The sequence below is a fragment of the Mauremys mutica genome, chromosome 12, assembly GCF_020497125.1.
Source record: "Mauremys mutica isolate MM-2020 ecotype Southern chromosome 12, ASM2049712v1, whole genome shotgun sequence".
Classification (NCBI taxonomy): domain Eukaryota; kingdom Metazoa; phylum Chordata; order Testudines; family Geoemydidae; genus Mauremys; species Mauremys mutica.
The window spans coordinates 54,702,821-54,730,733 of record NC_059083.1 but is presented as its reverse complement, the minus strand read 5'-3'; the positions used below and the strand labels follow the sequence as shown (position 1 = coordinate 54,730,733).

The 27,913-nt window shown below is 51.9% G+C and overlaps 1 protein-coding gene across 5 annotated transcripts; it reads left to right on the top strand.

The window, feature by feature from the left end:
• The first annotated feature begins 138 nt into the window (after positions 1-138).
• Positions 139-27,527, top strand: LOC123345405 (zinc finger protein 883-like). Of its 5 annotated transcripts, none has more exons than XM_044982242.1 (6): positions 139-3,183; positions 4,352-4,450; positions 4,805-6,244; positions 7,702-7,797; positions 8,647-8,749; positions 9,976-10,313. In XM_044982242.1, the coding sequence occupies exons 2-6, from the start codon at positions 4,387-4,389 to the stop codon at positions 10,046-10,048; spliced, it is 1,776 nt and encodes a 591-aa protein (XP_044838177.1). In that variant the 5' UTR covers positions 139-3,183; positions 4,352-4,386; the 3' UTR covers positions 10,049-10,313. The 5 variants fall into 5 exon arrangements, 4 of the variants coding, with proteins under 4 accessions (XP_044838177.1, XP_044838179.1, XP_044838180.1 ...); XM_044982244.1 differs by lacking the exon at positions 9,976-10,313 and adding an exon at positions 22,220-22,866 and having other exon boundaries at positions 141-3,183; positions 4,802-6,244; XM_044982245.1 differs by lacking the exons at positions 8,647-8,749; positions 9,976-10,313 and adding an exon at positions 22,220-22,865 and having other exon boundaries at positions 143-3,183; positions 4,802-6,244.
• The last annotated feature ends 386 nt before the right edge of the window (positions 27,528-27,913 follow it).

Genomic DNA, 27,913 nt, shown 5'->3' with positions numbered 1-27,913 from the left:
CCCTCTAGGGGAGCGCAGGGAGGGGAGCTCATTAGCTGCAGTCGATAGCGGGCCCTGGATGTTGCTCCGGGAGGGGGCGGGACGGGAGGCTGCTCCTGCTTTCTGCATGCAGGCTGCACTTCCTAGGTCAGACACTTGCTCCATCCGGAGTAGCTGCTCCTCCAGTCCCCTCCCCAGCGGAATCTGTGCGGGGAGAGCCGTTTCCTACCGCCCCTCTGTGTCCAGCCGGAGGAGGGGACCCATCTCTGCTCCCGGGCGGGGGTCTGCGAGTCCCAGCGCTGCTGCCCCCCCTGAGCGCCTGCAGGAGCCAAGCCAGCTCCGGGAGAGCGACCGGCCCGGGCCCGGGTCAGGGACCGAGTCTCCCAGCCCGAGGGGAGAGGGGGCAGGAGGGAGACAGTGGGAGAGACTGGATGGGGCAGCAGGAGCAATAAGGGGGTGTATACAAATCTCTGGTCAGATCCTTCTCCCCCCCCCCCCCAGGCAGAGGGGGGAAGTGAACCTGTTTGACCCACATCCCAGCTGAATGCTAACTACTGGTCTCTGAGTCATACTGTGGGCACCTTCTCCTCTGGGTTTGGAACGGGCCCTTGCTGAGGCATGCTCTGAGCGCACCTAGCAGATCAGGCCTTGCAGGGACGTTAGGAATTCACCTGCCTGGCTTAGCCTGGTTCAGGGATTGTGCTGGGGCTCAGAAAGGAGATAGTGTCTGGATGCCTAGAGGGAGGAAGTGGTGTACATGACCAGAACAGGAAATTAGGCAGCTGGAGAACTTTTACAGCAGTAATTTAGATGTGCAGTGAGAGAGGGGTTGTATAAAATGGCACCCGAAACTGGGATGTAGTCAGACACCTAAATGTAAGTCAGTTAGCTTATCTGAATGATTACACAGGCCCAGGAGGAGGCTGCGATCTTGTGAGTTTAGGAGAGAATGCCTGGCTGGATTAGCACACAGAAGATGGGTGGACTGGAAGGGTTAAAGGTTTGTACTTTTGAGTTAATGAAATAAGCCCCACAAAGGAAGAATGTTGGTCTGAGCATTCTGGTCTGGGAGTAATCCTTGCAAGAGAGCGAGAAAGAGCTGCAGGTCTGCAGGACCAAGCATGCTACCAGGGGGTGGCTCTTGGGTGGCACACCATCACTCCAGTCAAGCATGAGAAAGCCAGGAAAGGCCACAGGTAAGGGACCCCTTGTGCATCTTTAACTGCTCCCTTTTGCTTAAGCATTAGGACACTGTGTTTTACTACATGGTCACATATTATCTCTCAGAACTCATTGTCTCAGGAAGTTGTTGAAGCCAAGAATTTAATAAGATTCAGAAAAGGATTGGACATTTACATGGACATCACACGTCAGGTCTGAAGCCAAGTTCTGGCTAATAGAGACCAGGAAAAGACCTAATATGGTGGCACACTATCCCACACAGCTACACCGTCCTCTGAAGCAGCTGGCACTGGTCATTCTGAGACACAGAATATTGGGCTAAGTCCATACCTGGATCTGATCCAGTCTGGAAATTCCTACGTTTGTACTATACACTGCATGGTTTTTTTCCTACAATCTTAAATGCACGTGTGTGACACCCTGTAATATAACTGTGTCACCTGGCATGCCGATAACAACGTCCCCGTGGCCAAAATCCTACAGTAAATCTTTAGTGAAACAGATTTGTCATATGGTCACTTCTGTCTTCTATAATTGTGTAGGCAGTGATTAATTTGTGCCAGGGCTGAGCCCTAGCACCTCGAGGCTTGGCAGTTCATAGCACCAACACCTCTGGGCTCCTGGCCAGCAGCCGCAGCTCAGAAGGCAGCACCGCCACCACCAGCAGCACAGATGGAAGATTGGCAATACTATCCCATGCCATCCTTAGTTCTGTGCTGCTGCTGACAACAGTACTGCTTTCAGAGCTGGGTGCCCAGCCAGCAGCCGTCACTCTCCAGCTGCTCATCTTGAGCCCCGGCACCTCTTTCATTACAGATTAAGCACTGGGTGTATATCGTTAATTATTATGCTGCTCCATGTACAAGCAGGATTTCTATCCCTCTGGACTCAGATACACTTCTGAGGGATGGTTTTGTTATCACAGCAGAACAGAGAATTGCACTAACAGCCTGGATTCCTCCTTTTCTGACACCAGTATCCCCTTCTGACACCAACCTGGTCCCTCTATCAAGCAGTAGCAGTTGTCCGAGGTCTTGCAGGTTGACTTTGCAGTGGGGGAGAAATCAGTGATTATCCATGAGGGTTTCCAGCCAGCTGGTTTTCATCACACATGGGTGACTCAAGGTAACATGCTGTGGCCACTAAACTTGTGCTATACCAACGTACTTTTAAATTTGAAATCAGTCTGTATACACTGTAAGGGTAAATTGCAGTACACCAATCCTGACATGAGAAGGTCAAACTGCATGCAGGGCAATCCCTTCTCCTAGGAATCTCAACTCCACACCAGTTCCCAGACAGCAGCTCTGTCTGGAGCAGACTGTATTTACAGAGCAATCTTGCCTGCTCCTCGCGTAGCTTCTCCTGTCCCAAAGCTGCTTCTACTCCAAACCTGGCATAATCCAAAACTAATGAAGCACAATATATCATCCCAAGAGTCAAAACTTGCTCACATGCCTAGGAAAAGGGTTTGGAGACTGTGTGTAACAGTGCCACTTTGTGACACCTGCCAGGTTTTGTTATGAACTTTATTTGCCTCTTTCCTGGGAACTGCCCTGAAATGACCCTCATAGAGTTAACAGTAACTTTCCCAAAGCAGTGAAAGGAATTGCTTTAAAGTATTTATGCTTCTAGCTTCCATATTTAAGCTAAGGTCCTTCTAGGAGCTGACAAATGCACATGAATGTCTTCCTAGCTGCTACTGTACACCAGAATAGAATACCCTGTAATAATAGGTCATGCTTGTGTTGAATCTTTCTTAGCTGACCATTTAATGGCACACATTTTTAAAAAGTGGCCTCACTGATAGCCTCCGTTTTTTAGGAACCCAGCTTGACACCTTGGGCAGCCGCAGTTCCCATTGGCTCCAGCACCTCTTAAGATCCATAACCGTCTCACCGTGGGCACATGACATGTGAGATACTCAAAATCAGTGTACCTGGAAGTGCAGCAGCTTTTGGGGCTGAGCAGAGCAGCCAGGGTTGCCGAAGGTGACGTGCTGTGGCCAGTGAAAGTAATAGGGTATGTCTACACTACGAAATTAGGTCAATTTTATAGAAGTCGATTTTTAGACCCGGACTATAGGGAAGGTCTCTGGGCTGTTCCCCAACCCACATGGCGGATCAGCAGAGACTGCGGGGATTGTTCTCCTTCCTTTTCCCCCTGCTGGCCGGTGATGAAGTTATCTGAGTAAAACAGCAGATTTGAGCCATGAAAGTGGCCAAACTGACAGCAGCGGCTCCAGGCACCAGCACTCCAAGTGCGTGCCTGGGGCAGCAAGCCATGGAGGGAAGGCCTGCCGGTTGGTGTGAGGGCGGCAGTCAGGCTGCCTTCGTCGGTGCACCTGCAGGAGGTCCGCCGGTCCTGTGGATTCGGCGGCAATTCGGTGGCAGGTATGCCGAAGCCACGGGACTGGTGGACCTCCCGCAGGCACGCCGCCAAAGGCAGCCTGCCTGCCATGCTTGGGGTGGCAAAAAAGCTAGAGCCGCCCCTGCAAACTGAGGGCTGCCATGAATCTCTGAGGCGAGCAAATCTACTAGTAAGCACAGGACCCACCAAGGTAGAGGAGGAACTTTGTCACAAATTATTGTGGGGCAGGTCTCTGGTCTGTGTCCTACAGTAGGTCAAACTAGATGATCACAATGGTCCCTTCTGGCCTTGGAGTCTATGAATAGTGGAGGGAGGGGCTATCTTGTACAGAATTGTGAGAGCAAAGCTCTTATGCTTGTTGAATGCAACAAGAAGCTACTTAAGATCCATGTCCTCACTTGGGAGCATCTGGTTTTAAGGAACTTGCATGAAAAATCCACACTCAGAAAACAAAGTGGGATTCTCTCTTTTGTGGGCAGGAAGCCTTTAGCCAAGCTAGCCTCGTGACACCAGTGGGATGGGGGTTGCTCTGTATTTGATAGCTAGTGTGTGCTTTAGAATGCTCTTTTGGTTCCCTGCCTCTCCTAACATCAGATGAAGTGACCATAATGATTCCTTCTGGCCTTAAAATCTACAAGGGAAACAATACATTCCTCAGCAGGCATTTGTCTCTCACAAAGGGTCTCCATAACCAGGTTCCTATCTGTTCGGCTCTCATGCCCCTCAGTATGGAATAGGGCTGGGTTAAAACCATATGTAACACTTTAAGGAAATGGAATAAACCCTGATCTCAGTTGTTTGTGTGTTTTCTCCTGAGAAGGATTACTTATTGACAACTCCAATGTGAGCTCTCAGATGGAACAAGGGGAAGAGCTGTGGGTCCCAGATCTCCAGGGCTGTGAGGAACGGGAGATTGCAGGTGAGGTTAAACTAACTTGGTAGCCATCAGCAAGTGAAGTAAAAATGAGGGATTCCCACCAGCACCCCATGTGTTCCCCCAGTTCTGCCTTCCCTGGGACTGTCCCCCACGGGGGTCGTATTCTCATCGCATATGTCATTCATCATAGCTTCCCATCCACCTTGCCTGTCAGCTGGAGTGTTTGGGTGGGAATGTCTCTTCCCCATTTCCTCCAGGGGATTCATCTCCTGGTGTTCCAGGCTCTCCATTTGTTATTTGGGTTTGTTCCCCCACTTCCTGGTCCCCTCTGTGAGGTTCTCTGTCTTCCCGGCATAGGGAATGACGCCTGTCTGGATTCTCTCTCTGTTCCAGCAGGTGACGGGACAGTGAGTGAGAACAAGGAGGAGACCCCTCAGCAGGAAGGTCCCGAGCAAGTGGAACCACCTGGGATGTTACTGGGAAGAGCTGAAAGGGATGTTTCCCAGAGTCATGAGCAGGGAGAAGCCTGTGAGAGTCAGTGCAGGCTGGAGAAGCATCAGAAAAACCAGCCAGGGAAGGGAGAGAGAAAACCCACTTGCTGTGGGGAAAGACTCAAGAAACCAAAAGACATCTCAGCCTGTCCGAGAGAAAGGAAAGGAGGTGAAAATGGAGATACACACACTGTGTCTGGGAAGAGCTGTAGACAGAGCTCAGAACTTAGTGTTCAGCAGACAATCCACCCTGTAGAGAGGCCCAATAAATGCCCTGACTGTGAGAAAAGCTTTAGCCAGAAATCAGCCCTTGTTAGACACCAAAGGCTGCACACAGGAGAGAAGCCCTACAAATGCAGTGACTGTGGGAAGAGCTTCAGTGTGAGCTCACACCTGATCACCCACCAGAGACTGCACACAGGAGAGAGACCCTACAAGTGCCTGGACTGTGGGAAAAGCTTCAGCGAGAGCTCAAACTTTATTCACCATCAGAGAATCCACACAGGAGAGAGACCCCATAAATGCCCCGACTGCGGGAAACTCTTCAGTAACAACTCAGACCTCACGAGGCACCGCCGGACCCACACGGGAGAGAGGCCTTATGAGTGCCCGGACTGCAGGAAGAGCTTCAGTGTGAGGTCCCATTTAGCAAGACACAAGCGCGTGCATGCAAAGGAGGAGGAGCTGGAAAGCTCCTCCCTTCTCTCACATCAGAGATTTCTGTCAAACGAGAAGCTCTACACATGCCCTGACTGTGGGAGAAGGTTCAGGGACAGCAGAGGCCTCGTCACACATCAGCGAATCCACATGGGGCAGAAATGCTACCAGTGCTCTAACTGCGGGAAAAGCTTCGGGGTGAGCTCAGCTCTTTCTGAGCACCAGAGAATCCACGCGGACGAGAAACCCACCATCTATCCAGATTGTGGGAAATGCTTTCTTCAGAGCTCAGAGCTGCTCCTCCATCAGATTAGCCATGCAGGGGGAAAGCCATACACATGTGAGGAGTGTGGTAAATGCTTCACTCAGAGATCAAATCTCCGGGCTCACCTCAAACACCACACAGCTGAGAAGCCCCATAAATGCACCCAGTGTGGCAAGAGCTTTGTCAAGCGCTCCATCCTGGCCAGGCACCAGATCACCCACATGGACCTGAAACCGTTTAAATGCTCCGTGTGCAGCAAAAGCTTCACTCAACTCTCCAGCCTCACGAGGCATGAGAGGGTCCATGAGGCAGAGATGCTCTCCAAGCCCCCCGACTGGATGGCAGAAATGAAACATACGTTCATCGATTCCAGCGGGCGGGCGTGGAACTGGGCTCAAGAGTATCCGGCTGCCCAACTGTGGGGTGAGGAGGCAGCCATAACCAGCCCCAAACTGATCAGTGACCCTCGGCCTATGCCTGGTCTGGCAAACCCCAGGCAGAGCAGGGGAGACCTCAGCCAGCCCCTTTTAAGTGCTGCTGAACTCGCTGCCGAGCTGCCGAGCTCTTCTGCCTCCTGCCAGGACGGTGCAGGGAGGGAGAATGTCTCTATCTCCCTGGACTGAAAGATCCCCCGTCCCCTTAACTGCTTCCCCAGGCCACCAGCCTCAGGAGAAGCACTAGAGGAGGGCATTACAGCTGGGATTTCCCGAGATACCCAGGGGGCAGGATTGGGGGTGGTGGGAAGCAGAGTGGGGCAGCTGGCTGCTAGGGGTATTAAGTGTCTGGAGACCGGGGGTTAAGGAATCATAGAATATCAGGGTTAGAAGGGACCTCAGGAAGTCATCTAGTCCAACCCCCTGCTCAAAGCAGGAGGAGAATGGGCAGGGTTAGGATGCTCCATTCCCCTCAGTTGGAGTCTCAACATCTCTGAAAGCCAATCCTGATACTTTTAATGACTGCCATTAGTCACTTGTGTCATCACTTCCTGGTAAAATCTGCTGCTTTTTTTCATCCTTTGAGTGTCTTCTCCGCCCTTCTTTCCAGGTGTCCCTCCCCTGCCTCTGTATTTCTCCTCCTGTCTTCCCTCAGCATGTCCTCTGCTGCAGCAGTTCACGCAGCCATTACTCCCTTTCCTCTCATCCCCTCTGCTACAAGGACAAGCAATGATACAGTCGGGCTGGCATGTATAGTGCCATAGGGGTTCAGTAGAAACCCCACCGTGAGAGGAAAGGGGGCAGGGCTTTCTGCAGACACCACTGAACCAGACTCACCTTGCGTTTGAAAGGTTCCCTTCCCTAACAAATGAAAGCTTAGATTCTGCAGAATCTGGACATGCCAGAGGGCACACACAAATACTTCCGGCAGCTGGATGTTTGATACTGCTCTCTTACATACAATGATTATGGTCTGTATGGAAATGCTTAAGGTGACAGATAGAGGGATGTGTATGAAGAAAATAGAAAAAAGACTCTCCCAGGGACCAATAAAAGATCATTCCCTCTTGAATATTTTATAGAGTTTGTTGGAAGGACTGGTCAGGGAGGGCCCCTGTGGCTGATCCCAGACTTTCCTCCTCTCCTCATTCTCTGATCTGCTGCCTGGACTCTCCCGGGGATCCTACCTCCCACTCATTATAGTTTGGCTGTTCCATAGTCTGCTGGGTACCAGGCCCTGCACAGAGAACTGCTAAGAGCAAGGACTGAAGAGGCAGCAGGCATCCGGCCATGAACTCTTGCTAAGTGTCACTGGAGTGATATGAATGGGAGAGGCCAGGATGTGCCTTTTGAGTCTTGCCAGGGCTCCTGGAGAACCCTCCTAATTGTCCCCTGACTGGTGTAGCCCCATGTCCCATGACTGACGGGTGCTCCCTCTGCTTGCAGGCTCTGCACAAGAGCTATTTACAGATCCTAAACACCATGCTCAGGGGCCTGCTGACAGAGACCCCCACCTTGAAGAAGCTGCAGCACCTCTTGTAGGTGAGTAGAATGGGATGGTCTGGGGTGGAATTTCCCCTTAGCTCTGTGGGAGGGCTGCAAAGGACAGACTAAAAGAGCCCTATTTCCATTCATAGAATATCAGGGTTGGAAGGGACCTCAGAAGGTCATCTAGTCCAACCCCCTGCGCAAAGCAGGACCAAACCCCAGGCAGCTTTTTTACCCTAGTTCCTTAAGTGGCCCCCTCAAGGATTGAGCTCATAACCCTGGGTTTAGCAGGCCAATGCTCACTGAGCTATCCCTCCCCCCAGCTTGGACCCAGCCGGCCACACTTTCCCAGAGCTGTTAGTGCAGGGGGAAGGAGCTGGGACTGTCATCCAGAGCTCTGCAAGGTTGCATTAAGCACTAACAGTGAAAACCAGGCCTGGCTGCGGACTGACTGAAACCCCTGTGAGATGCACAATATGGGCCTCTGAGAAAAGTAATTGGCTCCTTTCTAGGGAGACCCTGAGATACAGGAGGAGCCTCAGGGAATCAGCTCTTCTGTCCTAGGGACACTGGAGTTCCTGGAGGGATTGTCCTCACGGCTGTTCCATCCATGCTACCAAGGTCTTTGCAGCTGCGCTCTGGGGGTCAAGGGCGTGTGCCTTGATCCTGACATGCTGTTCATGGATCAGGGGTTCAGAGCAAATAGACCAGACCCAAGACTGAACATTGTCCCAGCCTAGAGAGACAATGAGCTTGTGCCCAGCAAGATGTGGGCAGTGTCACTTTTCAAATCAGCTATTCTTCCACCCTGAACACAAAGTCTCAGTCCCATGGGGAGGGGAAGAGGCTCGTTTGTAGAGCATGTACGCCTGCCCGCTGACCCTCCCCTGCCTCCTCCCGCAGCACATCCATTTCAGGCTCCTCTCCAAAAAGACCGAGGAGAGCCAGGGCCATACAGAGCAGTGCTGCCCTGCTCAAATTCTCCACCTCCTTGCCTGGATTTGATGTAAGTGACCTTTGACCCCCAGCATCCTGCAGAGTCAGGGCTTGAGTCCTCATCCCCTGGCTAATTGGTCCGTAAGGGATTGCTTTCCATCGGCAGCTGGAGCAGCATATCATAGCATATTCCATATGCATTCCATAGCATATTCTGGAGCAGCTAGGCAGTGAGTGCTCATCGAGGGCCCTTGTCCTGGTCCCTTTGTTCCAAGCTCCCTTGGGGGCAGAGAGGAAGAGGGGTCTTGCTCCTCTGCCCCAGCGCCTCCTATAGAGGGGTGGGAGCAGAGCTCTGGAGAGCTGAAGGGAGAATGTTGATGGACTCCCCTCTCCTCATCCTGCCACCAGAGCTCCTCCAACTTCCCCAAGGCAGGCAACTTTGTGCTGCAGCTGGGTCTCTATGTATCTCACCCAGCCAACAACATCAGCTGGCAAGCCAGAGGTGGGCTATATGGGCTGCACAGGCTCCTGCTGCAGAAGAGGAGTAAGAAACCCAGCTGCGCAATGGGACCCCATGGAAACGAGCCTCTCAGATACTAGCTCCAGCTGGCCATTGGGACGCCTCTCTATTTAGACCCACTGTAGCGGGGCAGAGGAACCCCAATAGAAACAAGGCCCCTCCTTTGAGACTCCCTCTGCTGGGCAATGGGACCCTACAAAAAGAAGTCCCCTCCTCTGAGACCGACCCCAGCTTAGATGGTGACGCTTTCTCTTCCCCTCTCTCTGAATTAGGGAGGTGAGTGTGAAAGGGCCAGGGAAATTGGCTGCTTTATCTCAGAGCCCGGCTCTGTCCCCCAGCCCAGGGAAATCAGCCCTCTGACGGGGCAGATAGCTAGTGAGGGGACAGGAACGGAGCTATTGAGACATGTGGAGGGAAAGAGCCCATCATGAGGGCAGGAGCTGAAGCAGGAACCACAGGGGAAGGACACAAAGCTTATAGGATGTCACCAGTTGGGCTTGACTTCAGTGGGTGGGGGGGTTCTCAGTATTAGACACCACCATTAACAGGCACCCACTCCCAGAGCACAATGGCCATAAGGGTCCCATGATTACTGCGGTGACTGAAACAAATCCCCCTTCTGGTACTAAACCACCTGGTGGGGACCCTGCAAGTCCATTGGTCCATGGATGCCACGAGGACCCCGGCCAGTGTGTACCCAGCAATGGGAACAGAAGGAAACATGCACTGAAACCGAAATGCCAAATGTCCCAAATGGGTGTGTCCTTCTCCCCCAGGGCTGAACATCAGAGAGGCAAGAGAGCTGTGGTGTCGGGACAGGCTCCAGGACACCGAGTGCCTGGGCTATAGGAACATGGCCAGGATGGGGGAGATAAGGACTCTCCACCAGTGCATTGCACCGGTGCTCAGGTGTGGAGCTGTCTCCCCCTGCAGTGAGTGTGTCATGGATACAGAGCAAGAGCCTGCTACTTATTTCCAGCAGAGTATATGAGGCTCATGGAAATGTCAGTGAGATGAGGCATGGGAATGAACCAGATCTAAAAGACCCCTAATCTCTAGCACAAGGGTAGGCAACCTATGGCACGCGTGCCGAAGGCGGCACACAAGCTGATTTTCAGTGGCACTCACACTGCCCGGGTCCTGACTACTGGTCCGGGGGGCTCTGCATTTTAATTTAATTTTAAATGAAGCTTCTTAAACATTTTAAAAACCTTATTTACTTTACATACAACAATAGTTTAGTTCTATATTATAGACTTATAGAAAGACCTGCTAAAAAGGTTAAAATGTATTACTGGCACGTGAAACCTTAAATCAGAGTGAATAAATGAAGACTCGGCAGACCACTTCTGAAAGGTTGCCGACCCCTGCTCTAGTGGGTGAGCTGCAGGAGATATTGCTGCTGGGAGCAGTAGAGTGTCCTTTGTTGTCTGTATGAGTTGGGTTCCAGAGTGCGCAAACACATTTCCAGCATCTCATGACACCTGCGGTGAATCCTCCTCCAGAAAGAGCTATTTGAGGCCTCAGTGCCTGCAACCTCCTACTGAAGGGGGCTCCTTGGTCCATGGGACCCCAAAGGTTGGCTGCCCCAGGACTCTTATCCACCTTGTGAGCCACTAGAGGGATTTGGAGCCTGGTTCTGGACAATTGCAAGGGCTCTGGTGCTGTAGGTTTTAGGTCTTCAGAAGACCAAAGAAGAACTTTCCTCCAAGTGGCGCTTCTGGCCATACACGACCCCCAGCTCCATGTCAGCCAGTGCTGGTGCTCACATATTCCATCCTGGGGGAAGCCAGTCAGCTGATAGGGGATGAGGTAACCAAAGGGGGATCAACTGGGGAGGGATCCCCAGGGCCTTTCACCTCCAGGCCATTGGAAATCACTCTCATCCCATCCCCATGCGCTGACCAGGGAGTAAGGGGAGGATGAAGGTGCCATTGGTAGGTGCCTGAGCAGCTCAAAGCAGGGCAAACCCAGCTCTCCAGTAAGGCTATTTCCTAACAGGCATCACATCAACACGACACGCTGCCATTGCTCATGCTAGGGGCTGCCAACTCCCCTAGCCATCTCTGTGAGCCTTTTATACCCCTCAGGGCCTCAGGCCAGTTCCTAGTGCTCTGGTATCATGTTATCCCAGCCACCACCTGCTCTGGGAGAACTGGAGAAGTTAGTCAGCAGAGGCTGCTTAAGTGCCCCATTCACCAGAGCTACTATCCATGGCATCATGTGAAGGACAGGAGGATCCCTTGGGGAAAGGTGTCCACTTCCTCTCACCCCATGGCACTACTGCCCAAAGCCTCCCAGCCCCTCAGCTGGACAGGGAGACGGTGGCTGAGGGGATTCTGGGAAGCGGAGCTGAATCCCCAGCTGGGTTGGGAGGTAGAACGGCTCTCAGGGGAGGACTGAGAGGAGTGGGGGCAGGAGTTCATTCCACATTGGTGGGAGAGGGGTTGGAAGTCACTAGAGAGGAGACAAGATTTGATCTCAGGGGTTGGGTGGGGGAATCCCTCCCTCAGAGATGGGTAGGGGGTGGAGTAGAAATTTTGCTGGGTCCTGATGCCGTTAATACCCTTTGTTCTCGTGGGTGTCCAAGCCTCTGATTGATCCTTGTTCCCATGCAGCAGGAGTACATTACAGCGAAGGTCATGGCCCATCTATTTAACATCAGGTGCTTGCACCAGGTGCCCAAAGCACTGCAGGGGCTCTGCTCCATGGGATAGCCTTGAAGGGCCCCCTCTTCGCATAACCACAAACTCCCACACCCTGGCACAGGTACTGCTCTGTCTCACTGTGCCTGGGGGGGGGGGGGCAGGGGAGAGCGGACATAGAGACCACAGCACTGAGAGAAACCAAGGCCGAGCACCTCACTCTCAGCACCATGCCCTACCCCAACCCCTGGAGCAGGGGAAAGGCCAGATACTGCCCCTGCCCCCATACCCAGAGGCCAGGTTCAGAAAATCAGGCTGTCAGGGCTGTGGGGCTGGCCCACAAATGAGAACATCCGCAGAACCAGGGGTTATGCTCAATAGCTCAGGTTACAGGCCCAGGTACTGTCCATCACCTAAAGTCATCCCCTGCCCTCCCATTCACTGTGCAGACAGTTCGTACTCCATCACAATCTCCAACAATGCCGGGGCCCTTTCACAGAAAGGGTAGCACCTCCCCATGGTAGCACGGTCCCCACCTACTCCTCCTGCTTTCTCCTGACAACAGCACCACCCTTCACGGCACCACCTCATGGTAACTTCTGCTTCTGGACTCGCACCGGAAATGGGAAGTCCAGCCAGGCCTGGCAGTGGCTGACAGGAAAAGGAGACAGGAGACACTGCCACTCCCAGGGTGCCACAGGGCCCACCATGGCTGGTGGGAGATCAATAGATAAATGTCTGTGTACCTCCCAGCACTATGTCTCCTTTAGTGCTTGTGTCCCCCTGTCCTGCTTAGTCTGTGTGTTCCTTACCTGAGCACACTGTGTGTCCCAGGCATGTTCTGTCTCACCTTTGGGTCCAGCCTAACAGGGGTGTCTGTCCCCATCCTCTCACCAGTAACTTCTCCCCCAATGCACACAGGACAGGGAGCTGGCTGGTGCCCTTCTATAAAGGGACTGCTCTGTGCAACAGAAACCAGCCTATTCCCCACCCCGCAAGCTGAGAGCTTGCTGCTTCCTTCAATCGCATCACAAGTCACAACAAATCTCTGAGACTAAACAGGATGGGGTGGAGCATGTCACCAGGCCATAATATTCTGGGTAAGCCCTTGATGACCAGTTTAGGATCATCCTCTCATGTGGCCTTCCTTGCCTCTGGCTAGCTGTTGTCCCCCTTCCTCTGGCTCCCCTGGCTGGCAGAGGCTCGTGTTACTACCTTGGCACGTCAACTGGGGAGCAGAGCTCTTACCTCTGTTAATCAGGGGTTAGCCCCACAGCCAGTGAGGGGATGAGGTAGGGCTCAGTTGCTAATTTGGGGCCTGGGATTGCCCACCTCTACAGGCTCAAATTTGAGGGGGGGCAGTGGTCCCCCCAATCACACACACCTTAAAGTAGGGAAATGGCCTGCACCTACTTATAATTGCACCCTAAATAACCTCTGGGATACTTTATTTTTGGTCTCAGAAGGTGCCCATCACCATATTATCTGAGCTGACTGTCACAGAGTCCCCAAATCACAGAGACCCCCTCTGGAACTTCTCCATACGAGGCCAGTCAGGACTCTGGGGGACCCTCCTCTCTGTGAGCGCACTATCTCCAGGGCAAGATTCTTACACAGTTTCGACCTTCCTGGATCTGACCTCGGATCATTCAGCATCCCCTTCCACACTGTGCGCTTCCTACAGCGAGTCCACCCGGATGGGGCTCCTGGGGAAGCCAGAGGGCCCTGCACCCCAACTCCGCAGTCAGCAGTGACTCTCAGCCAGCTAGTAAAACAGAAGGTTTATTAGTTGACAGGAATGCAGCAGGTAGAACAGAACTTCTTAGCACAGAAATCAGTGACTTTCAGCCAAGTCCATCTTGGGGAGTCCTGAGCCAGAAGCTCTGGACTCCCCCTCTTCCAGTCCTTCCAAGCAGACTGCCTAGCTTCCAGCAACCCGACCTCTGACACCCCCATTGCTCCTCCTCCTTGTCTTTGTCTTGCTTCCCAGGCAAAGAGTCACCTGGACGTCACCTGGTTGTAGCCCCCTCCTGGGTATCAGGTTACAAAGGGCACCAGTCATAGCATACGTGCAGGCAGCTGGAGCAGCCTCACCTGCCCCAGAGGTCTCAGCCAAAGTCACACACCCCTATTCCCACCACCGAGGTATTAGTGCAGCATGCCCAGAAACTGAGGCACACACAGTATTCATGCAAAACGGTAAAATTCACATAGGCTCAACAGTAAGACACACAGACACCATAACAAGGGAAAATCACACACACCTTAAAGTAGGGAAATGGCCTGCACCTACTTATAATTGCACCCTAAATAACCTCTGGGATACTTTATTTTTGGTCTCAGAAGGTGCCCATCACCATATTATCTATATTTCAGCCAAGTCCCCCTCTTCCAGTCCTTCCAAGCAGACTGCCTAGCTTCCAGCAACCCGACCTCCGACACCCCCATTGCTCCTCCTCCTTGTCTTTGTCTTGCTTCCCAGGCAAAGAGTCACCTGGGTGTCACCTGGTTGTAGCCCCCTCCTGGGTATCAGGTTACAAAGGGACCAGTCACAGCATACGTGCAGGCAGCTGGAGCAGCCTTACCTGCCCCAGAGGTCTCAGCCAAAGTCACGCACCCCTATTCCCACCACCGAGGCGCACACAGTATTCATGCAAAACAGTAAAATTCACATAGGCGCAACAGTAAGACACACAGACACCATAACAAGGGAAAATCCCCACTTTTTGTCACACTACCTTTTAGATTCCTGCTGCCTCTGTCTTGGCACATCATTTCTCCCCACTTCTCTATACTAGCCTTTTTTTTCTCTCTATTCTGTTCCAAGTCTGGCCGGCCTTAAAAATGACTCCGCTTTGTTATACGCTGTACTCAGCACCACGGGCTGAAGCAGCATGAGCCTCATCTCTCTGGGGGGTACGTCTAGACTACCCGCCGTATGGGCGGGTTGCAATCGATTTCTCGTCTTAATGAGACAGAGTGTGTGTGGGTGGGGGGAGTTGGTTGGAAGGAAGGAAGGAAGGGGAACTGGAAAGGAGAGCTAGTAATATGTAACCAGAACAGCAAGAGATGAGTGTCAATCTCATTTTCTTTCTCTGAGTGACCTTGGCTTTTATCGTCCCAGTCTTCAGGTGACCTTCCTGCTTTCCAGGCTTAAGCTTCTCATTCTGTCAAGGTATGTCTACACTACCTGCCGGATCAGCGGGTAGCGATCGGTTTATCGGGGATCGATAGATCGCGTCTCATCTAGACGCGATCTATCGATCCCCGAACGCGCGCACGTCGACTCCGGGACGGCAGCAGGGCGAGCGGCGGGAGAAGCGTCGACAGGGGGAGCTGCGGCCGTCGATCCCGCGGCGTGAGGACGGGATGTAAGTCGGAATAACATACTTCGACTTCAGCTATGCTATTCCCGTAGCTGAAGTTGCGTATCTCTCATCGACCCCCGCCGCCTAGTGTTGACCAGGCCTACGTCACCATTTCTTTCCCCTTTCCTTTTGACCTATTTTAATGAGCAAAGCACTTAGGCAAATAGGAGGAGGAAGCAATTGCCCCGAATGGGGAATGAAATTTACCAGGCAACCACAGGGATCGATTCTGGTCTCATTTACACTAATGTCCTAACATTGGCATCCATCGAGTTACTCCTGTTTTACACCAAACATGAGATCAGAATCAGGCCCTTTGCCTCCCCTGACACTGTTCTTCCATGATTGGCCGTGCACCTTATCTTGGGATGGGGCAATGTGGGTCAGTCCAAGAGAAAAACCAGAGGGGCCCATTCATTACCTGCACCCATGCAAAAGGGGTGGAAAATGCTCCCAAGTCAGAGTGCTATCAAACACCAAGTGTTAGGATTATTAAAAGAGCACATGACTAAAAAAAGCCTTTGAGTAATCGCATATTCTGAATCAATTCCAGTCTGGGTAGTTGTATTTGGCCCACTTAAATTTCCCTTTCCAGTTAGTCAATGGTGAGCTCTGCACCTTGTGTCATCATGTATATATACATCAGTGCAAAGACCTACCACTCTGACTTGGGAGCATTTTCCACCCCTTTTGCATGGGTGCAGGTCAGGTAATGAATGGGGCCCTTTGGTTTTTCTCTTGGACTGACCCACATTGCCCCATCCCAAGATAAGGTGCACGGCCAATCATGGAAGAACAGTGTCAGGGGAGGCAAAGGGCCTGATTCTGATCTCGTGTTTGGTGTAAAACAGGAGTAACTCGATGGATGCCAATGTTAGGACATTAGTGTAAATGAGACCAGAATCGATCCCTGTGGTTGCCTGGTAAATTTCATTCCCCATTCGGGGCAATTGCTTCCTCCTCCTATTTGCCTAAGTGCTTTGCTTGTTAAATAGGTTAAAAGGGGAAAGATATGGTGACATAGGCCTGGTCAACACTAGGGGGCGGGGGTCGATGAGAGATACGCAACTTCAGCTACGGGAATAGCGTAGCTGAAGTCGAAGTATGTTATTCCGACTTACATCCTGTCCTCACTGCGCGGGATCGACGGCCGCAGCTCCCCCTGTCGACGCTGATCCCGCCGCTCGCCCTGTAGGGCCGGCTCCAGACCCCAGCGTGCCAAGCACACGGTTGGGGCGGCGTCCCGCGGGAGGGCAGCAGGCGGTTCCGGTGGACCTCCCGCAGGCGTTCCCGTGGAGGGTCCGCTGGTCCCGCAGCTCCGGTGGAGCATCCGCAGGCATGCCTGCGGGAGGTCCACCAGAGCCGCGGGACCAGCAGACCCTCAGCAGGCACGTCTGCAGGAGGTCCACCAGAGCCACGGGACCGGCGACCGCCAGAGCACCCCCCGCGGCGTGCTGCCGTGCTTGGGGCAGCGCAAATCCTAGAGCCGCCCCTGTCGCCCTGGTGGTGTTCTGGAGTCGACCCGCTGATCCGGCAGGTAGTATAGACATACCTTGACAGAATGAGAATCTTAAGCCTGGAAAGCAGGAAGGTCACATCAAGACTGGGACGATAAAAGCCAAGGTCAGCGAAGAGCAGGGCACATGGAGCCAAGGTCACTCAGAGAAAGAAAATGAGATTGACACTCATCTCTTGCTGTTCTGGTTACATATTACTAGCTCTCCTTTCCAGTTCACCTTCCTTCCTTCCAACCAACTCCCCCCCCACACACACACACTCTGTCTCATTAAGATGAGAAATCGATCGCAACCTGCCCATACGGCGGGTAGTCTAGACGTACCCCCAGAGAGATGCTGCTCATGCTGCTTCAGCCCGTGGTGCTGAGTACAGCGTATAAAAAAGCGGAGTCATTTTTAAGGCTGGCCAGACTTGGAACAGAATAGAGAGAAAGAAAAAAAGATAGACTAGTATAATACCAGTATAATGGCATCCACTCTAGGGCTTTTACCGGTGTAACTAAGTGATGTACCAAGACAGAGGCAGCAGAAATCTAAAATGTCAGTGTGACAAAGTGGGGATTTTCCCTTGTTATGGTGTCTGTGTGTCTTACTGTTGAGCCTATGTGAATTTTACCGTTTTGCATGAATACTGTGTGTGCCTCAGTTTCTGGGCATGCTGCACTAATACCTCGGTGGTGGGAATAGGGGTGTGTGACTTTGGCTGAGACCTCTGGGGCAGGTGAGGCTGCTCCAGCTGCCTGCACGTATGCTATGACTGGTGCCCTTTGTAACCTGATACCCAGGAGGGGGCTACAACCAGGTGACGTCCAGGTGACTCTTTGCCTGGGAAGCAAGACAAAGACAAGGAGGAGGAGCAATGGGGGTGTCAGAGGTCGGGTTGCTGGAAGCTAGGCAGTCTGCTTGGAAGGACTGGAAGAGGGGGAGTCCAGAGCTTCTGGCTCAGGACTCCCCAAGATGGACTTGGCTGAAAGTCACTGATTTCTGTGCTAAGAAGTTCTGTTCTACCTGCTGCATTCCTGTCAACTAATAAACCTTCTGTTTTACTAGCTGGCTGAGAGTCACTGCTGACTGCGGAGTTGGGGTGCAGGGCCCTCTGGCTTCCCCAGGAGCCCCATCCGGGTGGACTCGCTGTAGGAAGCGCACAGTGTGGAAGGGGATGCTGAATGATCCGAGGTCAGATCCAGGAAGGTCGAAACTGTGTAAGAATCTTGCCCTGGAGATAGTGCGCTCACAGAGAGGAGGGTCCCCCAGAGTCCTGACTGGCCTCGTATGGAGAAGTTCCAGAGGGGGTCTCTGTGATTTGGGGACTCTGTGACAGTCAGCTCAGATAATATGGTGATGGGCACCTTCTGAGACCAAAAATAAAGTATCCCAGAGGTTATTTAGGGTGCAATTATAAGTAGGTGCAGGCCATTTCCCTACTTTAAGGTGTGTGTGATTGGGGGGACCACTGCCCCCCCTCAAATTTGAGCCTGTAGAGGTGGGCAATCCCAGGCCCCAAATTAGCAACTGAGCCCTACCTCATCCCCTCACTGGCTGTGGGGCTAACCCCTGATTAACAGAGGTAAGAGCTCTACTCCCCGGTTGACATGCCAAGGTAGTAACACGAGCCTCTGCCAGCCAGGGGAGCCAGAGGAAGGGGGACAATATCCCCCTCTTGTCATCACAGCTAGCCAGAGGCAAGGAAGGCCACATGAGAGGATGATCCTAAACTGGTCATCAAGGGCTTACCAAGAATATTATGGCCTGGTGACATGCTCCACCCCATCCTGTTTAGTCTCAGAGATTTGTTGTGACTTGTGATGCGATTGAAGGAAGCAGCAAGCTCTCAGCTTGCGGGGTGGGGAATAGGCTGGTTTCTGTTGCACAGAGCAGTCCCTTTATAGAAGGGCACCAGCCAGCTCCCTGTCCTGTGTGCATTGGGGGAGAAGTTACTGGTGAGAGGATGGGGACAGACACCCCTGTTAGGCTGGACCCAAAGGTGAGACAGAACATGCCTGGGACACACAGTGTGCTCAGGTAAGGAACACACAGACTAAGCAGGACAGGGGGACACAAGCACTAAAGGAGACATAGTGCTGGGAGGTACACAGACATTTATCTATCGATCTCCCACCAGCCATGGTGGGCCCTGTGGCACCCTGGGAGTGGCAGTGTCTCCTGTCTCCATTTCCTGTCAGCCACTGCCAGGCCTGGCTGGACTTCCCATTTCCGGTGCGAGTCCAGAAGCAGAAGTTACCATGAGGTGGTGCCATGAAGGGTGGTGCTGTTGTCAGGAGAAAGCAGGAGAAGTGGGTGGGGTCCGTGCTATCATGGGGAGGTGCCACCCTTTCTGTGAAAGGGCCCCGGCATTGTTGGAGATTGTGATGGAGTACGAACTGTCTGCACAGTGAATGGGAGGGCAGGGGATGAGTTTAGGTGATGGACAGTACCTGGGCCTGTAACCTGAGCTAGGCGGGGAGGGGGAGGGGACGTCAACACCTTTGCCCGAGAAGCTAGACAAAGGCAGAGTGCCGGCTGGAGAGGGTTGGGTCAGTTTCGGTTTTGGCCTGGGGGGGTGCAGTGCAGGGAATCCCAAGCTGGGAACGAAGCTCCCTGAACCCCAATAAGGGCTTGATTGAGGGGTCCTTGTTGTGCCTACAAGCTCTGCTGTAGCCTGCGTTCCTGTTGTCCGATAAACCTTCTGTTTTACTGGCTGGCTGAGAGTCACTGTGAGTCCCAGAAAGAGGGGTACAGGGCCTGACTCCCCCCCACTCCGTGATAACTGGTGGCAGGGGTGGGATCTACTGCACCCTGTGGACTGCGCTTCCTGCAGTAAGTGACTGGGGAGCAGTAAAACAAAGGGGGACGGACAGGGACCAGATGGGCTGAAGAGACAGAGCGAGACGGTTTCAGGAGGTGATTAACCCCTGGGAGTGTGTGACCAAAGAGAAGGACTTTGCAGTAACAGGGTTCCCTGGGAGGATTGCAGGAGCAGTCCCAGGGGCGGAGGAGTCTGTAGCTCGATCCTGACAGAGAGGGGGTGACCTGAAGAAGGGCTGGTGCACAAGGAGTCTCCCTGGAACCAGTGGGAAGCTGAGAGCACAGGCCGGTGAGTGGCCAGCAGGAAGATGTATGGTAAGCACCTTAAGAAAGACCTGGTGGAGCTGTGCAAGCAGAGGGGGCTGCACATTGGGAGGTCCACCAAAGACCAGCTAATTGCCCAGCTGGAGGAGAAGGATCGCTCAGATCAACCAAGCCCTGTCCCAGAGGGAAGCCGCCCAGCGGACATGGCTGGGAGGGGCCAGACTATTGCCAAGGACACCCCGAGACCCTGCCCACCTAAACGTAGGGGAGGGGTTGAGGGAAGCCCAGCGAATACTGAGGGCACCCTGACCCTGGCAGCCAGCAGGGGATCGTCCCGGCGGAGCTCCCCGTCCCTGGAGCGGATGCGACTGGAATATGACAGGGAGGTGCTCGAGTTAAGGAGGCAAGAACTGAGGCAGGAGTGGGAGGAACGGGAGAACCAGCGCCAGTGTGAGCTGGAGGAGAAGTAGAACCAGCATAAGCATGAGCTGGAACTGTTCTGGCTGAGAAGGAGCAGGGCCCCGTCTGCAGTGAGTGAGGGGGGACCCAAGCCGACAAAGAGCTTTGATAAGTGCTTCCTGGCCCAGCGTGAAGAGGGAGAGGATATGGATACCTTCCTGATGGCCTTTGAGAAGGCCTGCGAGCTGCACAAAGTTGACCCTGCAGACATTATCCAGTTTCTCATCCCCTTATTGGACTCCACAGCTGTGGAGGTGTACAGACGAATGGAAGGGGCGGAGACAGGGGACTATGAACTGTTCAAAAAGGCCCTGCTCTGCGAGTTTGGGCTGATTCCTGAGATGTATCAGAAAAGGTTCCGGAGTCAGCGTAAAACCCATGAGGTCACATACCTACAACTGGTCAACCGGGCAAAGGGGTATGCCCGCAAGTGGACAGCTGGGGCCCAAACTAAAGAGGACCTGCTTGACCTATTCATACTGGAGCACCTGTATGAGCAGTGCCCGTCCAACCTGAGGCTGTGGTTGATGGATCAGAAGCCGGAGAACCCGCAGCACGCAGGCCAGGTGGCCGACGAATTTGTGGACAGTCAGGCAGGGGATAACAGGGAGGAGTCTCAAAGGAGCAGGCCTGCCTCAACGCAGAGAGAAAGTCACCATGGGCCCTTCCAGCGGGAACCTATGGAGAACCTCCACCAAAGGGGAACATCCCAGCATCTGGTCCGTCCCACCCACTCGAGGTAACCCACGAGACATGGGCTGCTATCACTGTGGCCAACAAGGCCACATACAGGCCCAGTGCCCCAAGCTCAGGGACAGGCTGAGGAGTCCCAACCCGCAGAGGGTTGCCTGGGTAAAGACCCAGCTGGACGAGGGGCAGCGTTCCCAGGAGAGGGGGGCTGACAGCGTACCACCTGTGAAGGAGGGAGGAGGGCCCCAGGTCAGCTCCTCTGGGGGACTGGATGCTCCAGACTCTGGGTTTTTGATTTACAGGGTGGGCGTGGGGCTGCCCCTCCGGAGAGAGTGCCTTGTTCCCCTGGAGGTAGATGGGAGGAAGGTCAGTGGGTACTGGGACACGGGTGCAGAGGTGACGCTGGCCCGGCCCGAGGTGGTGGCCTCAGATTGGATGGTACCCAAAACCTACCTGTCCCTGATGGGACTGGGCAGGACCCCCATTCAAGGTGCCCGTGGCGAGGGTACACCTGAAGTGGAGGGCCCCAAGGACATGCGGGTATACCCACATTTGCCCACGGAGGTGTTAATGCAGGAGGATGAAAAGGGGGAGAGACACCCCATCGTGTACCTGAGCAAGAAGTTGTTACCCCAGGAGCAGAACTACGCGGCCATCGAGAAGGAATGCCTGGCCATGGTGTGGGCCCTTAAGAAACTGGAGCCATAGCTCTTTGGGCGACACTTTACCGTGTATATCGACCACTCTCCCCTGACCTGGCTGCACCACATGAAAGGAGCCAATGCCAAGCTCCTGAGGTGGAGCCTGCTCCTGCAGGACTATGACATGGACGTGGTCCATGTGACGGGAAGTGCCAACCTGATAGTGGCTGCATTGTCCCGGAGATGGGGCCCTGAACTTCCCCAGGTCACTGGGCAGAGTGACCCCGCTCAGTTCAGTCTCGAACGGGGAGAAATGTGATGGAATAGGAACTGTCTTCACAATGAATGGGAGGGCAGGGGATGACTTTAGGTGATGGGCCTGTAACCTGAGCTAGGCAGGGGGGAGGGGAGGTCAACACTTTTGCCCGGGAAGCTAGACAAAGGCAGAGGGCCGGCTGGAGAGGGTTGGGTCAGTTTCGGTTTTGGGCTGCGGGGTGCAGTGCAGGGAATCCCAAGCTGGGAACAAAGCTCCCTGAACCCCCAGAAGGACTTGATTGAGGGGTCCTGGTTGTGCCTACAAGCTCTGCCGTAGCCTGCGTTCCTGTTGTCCAATAAACCTTCTGTTTTACAGGCTGGCTGAGAGTCACTGTGAGTTCCAGGGAGAGGGGTACAGGACCTGACCCCCCCATTCCGTGACAGAGATGTCATCTCCCTGCCATGCCATGCTCTGCACCAGACTCTGCCTGTCCCGAGAGGTGCAGGCTCCAGCCTGTGGAGCTGAAGTAGTGAACTCCATACCCCAACACGTCAGCACCCCCATTCTCAATTTCCCTTGTCCCTGCCGCCACCCCACCCCCATCAGTTATCGAACGGGAGGAAACTTTACTTCTGCTCACTGTTCCTGGTTGGACTCTAATAGAGCGAGTACCAGAGCATCTTAACTTCCATTCACTGTTCCGGTTGGACTCTAATAGAATCTTAACTTCCAAATTGGGAAAGAGCTTGTTTTTCCAGTGGCCATTTACCAGCAAGTGTATGTGATGGAGGCTTTACAGAGTAGGCAGCTACTTCACTGCCGCATCCTTCAATAGCTTTATCCCTATGGCGAAGCTCACAAATGCTCCATAAGGACAAACATTGCTTGTTCCACAGTAAATAGATAAATATGGGCTGAAAATCCTCATTACTCAGAATAATGTGGAAACTAAGGGCTAGTCTACACTTACCATCCGGGTCGACGCGATAGTTCGAACTCCGGAAGCGCCGCGGTCGACTCCGGTACTCCACCACTGCAAACGGCGGTGGTGGAGTCGACGGGGGAGCCGCGGAGTTCGACCCCGCCGCGTCTGGACGGGTGAGTAGTTCAAATTAGGGTACTTCGAATTCAGCTACGCTATTCACGTAGCTGAATTTGCGTACCCTAATTCGAACCCCCTTTTTAGTGTAGACCAGGCCTAACACTTTAAAGTGAAGACCATAGGTTTGATTGTTAATTATTCATGCTTCCAGTAATAAAACTTCCAAGGAAGCTCCAAATTATTAATGAATTGTTTCTAAAGTTCATTTCAAGTTGAACTTGTTTTTAAGGAATAACCAAGCTCTCGAATGTTTATACAATTGCACAATTTTTTGACAACCTTTTTAATGCAAAGACCTGTTTTAAGCCCCACTTGGACAGCAGTTAAATATGGGATAATTACTGTTACCGAAATATCGGGTCTGCCTAGCTGAGAGCCAATAACAGCCTGACAGGGATAAGGAAAAATGCTTTATTTTGCAGAAGAAAGGAGAGCTCTGTAGTAAATACAGAAGACTCTACTGCACACAAGTTTCACAAGCTTTTTATACACTTTCAGACAAAGACCATGCCGTGTTAACACTTCATTGGTGGGTGTCAAGCCCCATAATACCGTTATCTGTTCAAGAAAGACTGGCTTGAAGCGGAATCTTTTTCTGTCTCTGACAGCAAAAGAAAAATTAGTTACAAGGGTCAAGGTACTGTACGTGAGGCCTTGTGGAGGCTTCTGCCTCCACCTACTGGCCGTTTGCAAAACTATGAAAAGGCGGGGGGGGGGGGGGCTATAGCTTTCACAGTTCCCCCATTCGGGCCTTACAATCTGAGCTATCAATCTGTCAATCCTTTCCGTGTCCGGGCCGGGTGAGGTTTCCTGGGCCCCCCCCAGCTCAGATTGTCAGGCCCGTTACGTAACTTACGATCAAGCTGAAGAGACAGGTATTGGGTTGTCTTACAGACAGCAAAGCTTTTGGTTACAGTATTACACAGACATTTTGCACATTGAATCATTATCATTGCACATAGGAAGAATAGACAGAAAACAATCCATTTAACAATTGTACGGAAAAGGTCAGTGAACCAAGACCCAAGGTCTGGGAGGAGGTCCTCAAAACTAAAGGCGTGATCAAGAGATACAGCATGAAATACAACAGCAGCATTCTTAATAGCTTATAAATCCCTTTCAATTAAGCCAGAGTCAGTAACATAAAAGCAACATATTTCCCCAATGCGAGCACAAGCCCCCCCCCCCCCCATTTCACCATTCATAGCATCTAACACACGGCTAGTATGCTAAGCCACTTCTGGACCAGTCGCTGCAAGGATTCAACTGCTGGGTGGGGGATGGCATGTACAAAGGGCAAACTGAAAGCAAGCAACCATTGTCCCACCACCCAGAAATCCATAGTCAGTAACAGTCTCAGGGCTTATTCCATCCGAACAGGAGCTTTAGTCCCTCGAGAGGCTCAGTCTTCCAGGTATCGTCTGCTTCTGGCTCTTCCGGGTCGCGGTGGGAAGAGCTGGCGGGGCTCCCTCGAGGTCCGGAGTCGTCTGCTTCTGGCCCCGGCCTAGGGGCTAGCTTGACTCGGGTGTAATGAATCCAAGTGTTATGCTCTCGCACTCGAACATATCCCTGTGGTAGCCAAGTCCAGGTCAGTTATTCTGCTCTCCCAGTCTCTGGGTCCGTTCATGTAAATGCAAAGATATCCCAGCTGTCTTGATCTAGAGGAATACTAAAAAAGGCATTACACAGATCTATTACTGAATAACAAGCAGTACCTGCTGGAATGGCAGTCAGAATTGTGTGAGGATTAGGTATCACATTGTGTCTAGCCTGAACAACTTTATTCACTGCACGCAAGTCCTGCACAAATCGGTATACCGGTTTTCCTTCTGGATCCAGGTCAGGTTTTCTAACAGGCAGAATGGGGATGTTGAAAGGGGATGAAGTACGAATAAGCACTCCCAACCGTAGGAATGTGTTGATAAGATTCCGGAGGCCAAGCAGAGCTTTTTGGAGGATGGGATATTGTCTGGCTTCAGGGTTATTTGCACAGGCTCTGTCCGGAGAGTGCCAAGGTTTGTTTTGGAAGCGCCCCAGAGGGAGGCGTGTACCTCTTGTCTGAGTCGTTCAGGCAGGTCCATTGGGCTCGCAGGCAGGATCGGGTCCTTGGTAGCCTGGGTTAATGCGGCACATAGCTGGGGGAGTTGATTTTGAGGCAACCGAAGAATGATTTTATCAACTGAAAAGAAAATCTGAGCACGTAATTTACACAGCAAGTCTCTGCCTAGAAGATTAACTGGGCTGTCAGGAGCTAACAAAAATGCATGGGAGGCTGAGACACCAGAGATTTCTACAGCAGCCTCCTGCAATACAGAACACTCGAATGGCTTTCCGCCTATACCCATTACCGGAATGCTTTTATCTGTGAGGTTTCCTTCCTTTGGCTTGGCAATAACAGTGGAAAGGGCAGCCCCCGAGTCCAAAAGACAAGAATAAGCGGTTCCTCCCAGAGTTAAACGGACTTGAGGGTCTGCGGAGGAACAAACATAAGTGGTAAAGTCATTTGAGTAGGTAACAAGTGGACCCCCAGGTCGCCGTCATTCCGCATTATTGACAGCGTCTGTTCTTTCTACTTCCATCTGATATCGAGGTCAGGGCTGTTGTCGGGTACGTCGGTTTGGGCACTCTCTCCTCCAGTGACCAAGTTGCTTACAGTAATGGCATACATCATTTGCACGGCTTGGGGCCCCCCCTTGATCTGCCTGTGGTTGCCACTTGGGGGGTCCCCACCTCCCTCCTTGTCTTTCGCTCCCCGCGTTCACAAGAGCTGCTAGCATTCTCACCTGTTTGGTCTCTTGAATTTTATCTCTTGTGTGATACACACGGGTGGCTATGCTTACCAGTTCCTCCAGGGATTTTCCCTCAGCGCCTTCGAGCTGCTGCAACCACTTCTTAATGTCCGGAGCTGACTGAGAGATAAAAATAAGCCTGACCGTGGACTGTATGTCCGCAGCCTTGGGGTCTATATTAGTAAAAGTACAAAATGCTTTAAAAAGTCTCTCATAAAAGTCAGAAGGGTGTTCTTCTTTCCCTTGCACAGTATTATGGACTTTTGACCAATCTAGAGTTCTTTCTCCTGCTTGTTTTATACCTGTCAAAACATGGGTTAAAAATTTCTTTAAGTTTGCCTGGTGGGTTGAATTATTTGGATTCCATTGGGTAGGGTTAGTGAGAGCTATCAAATCACGCCTGTCACCGGCAGCATCCGCTGCCTCCCGGGCCCCCCTTAGGACCCGCTCTTTCTCCTCCGTGCGCAGTAGGCAATCTAAAAGTTGGCCCACGTCTTGCCAATCAGGATTATGAGACTGAAAAATAGCACGGAATCGCCTGTGAACGACGTCTCCGAGGCGAGGTGTAGTGTAGAGACCAAGCCTGTTGGGATCCACACCTGCCCAGGTGTGACCAGATTCAGTCATATTCCTACGTACAAATGGTTAACCTTGTCTAAAGAGAAAAATACTTTATACATTTCAAACAGTAATGTGAAAGCTATAGTCCCCCCCCCCTGCATTTTCATAGTTTTGCAAACGGCCAGTAGGTGGAAGCAGAAGCCTCCACAAGGCCTCACGTACAGTACCTTGACCCTTGTAACTAATTTTTCTTTTGCTATCAAAGACAGAAAAAGATTCCGCTTCAAGCCAGTCTTTCTTGAACAGACAACTGTAATTCTTCAGTTGCCTCAAAATCAACTCCCCCAGCTATGTGGTAGGTCTTTGCACTGATGTATATATACATGATGACACAAGGTGCAGGGCTCACCATTGGCTAACTGGAAAGGGAAATTTAAGTGGGCCGAATACAACTACCCAGACTGGAATTGATTCAGAATATGCGATTACGCAAAGGCTTTTTTTAGTCATGTGCTCTTTTAATAATCCTAACACTTGGTGTTTGATAGCACTTTATATGCTCAAAACACTGTAGAAGCATTAGATCTTGTTATAATCTATAAAGAAGGTCTGAAAGCTTGGGGTTTTTTTAAGATTACATTCTCCCCCCCTTTGCCTTGCTTTCTGACCCTAGGCACCATTTTTGTACCAATTGAACGATTTAATTGAGGGGATTGATTTTAGAGCTAAATAATTACACCGGTAAAAGCCCTAGAGTGGATGCCATTATACTGGTATTCTCATAACTATAAAGGGAAGGGAACAGCCCTCCTGTATACAATACTATACAATCCCTCCTGGCCAGAGGCACCAAAATCCTTTCACCTGTAAAGGGTTAAGAAGCTCAGGTAACCTGGCTGACACCTGACCCAAAGGCCCAATAAAGGGACAAGTTACTTTCAAATCTTTGGGGCGGGGGGAGGGGAGAAGGCTTTTGTTTGTGCTCTTTGTTTTGGCTGTGTTCTCTCTTGCGACTAAGAGGGACCGGACATCAATCCATTTTCTCCAAATCTTTCTGAACAAGTCGCTCATATTTAAAACTTGTAAGTAACAGCCAGGCAAGGCATATTAGTTTGTCTTTGTTTTCTCAACTTGTGAATTTTACATTTGCTAGAGGGAAGTTTATCCCTGTTTTGTTATCACTTTGAACCTTAGGCTAGACAGGGTTCCTCTGGGCTCTTTGAAGCTGATTACCCCATAAAGCTATTTTTCATCCTGATTTTACAGAGATGATTTTTACATTTTCTTTTTAATAAAATCCTTCTTTTAAGAATCTGACTGTTTTTTCCATTGTCCAAAGACCCAGGGGTTTGGGTCTTTGATCACTTTGTAACGAATTGGTTAGGATATTATTCTCAAGCCTCCCCAGGAAAGGGGGTATAACGGTTTGGAGGGATATTTTGGAGAAAGAGAAACTCCCAGTGGTCCGTTCCCTGTTTCTTGTTAAATCACTTGGTGGTGGCAGCGTACCAGGTTTTACCTTAAGCTGGTAGAAATAAGCTTAGGGGATTTTCATGCAGGTCCCAACATCTGTACCCTAGCGTTCAGAGTGGGGAAGGAACCCTGACATGCATCTTA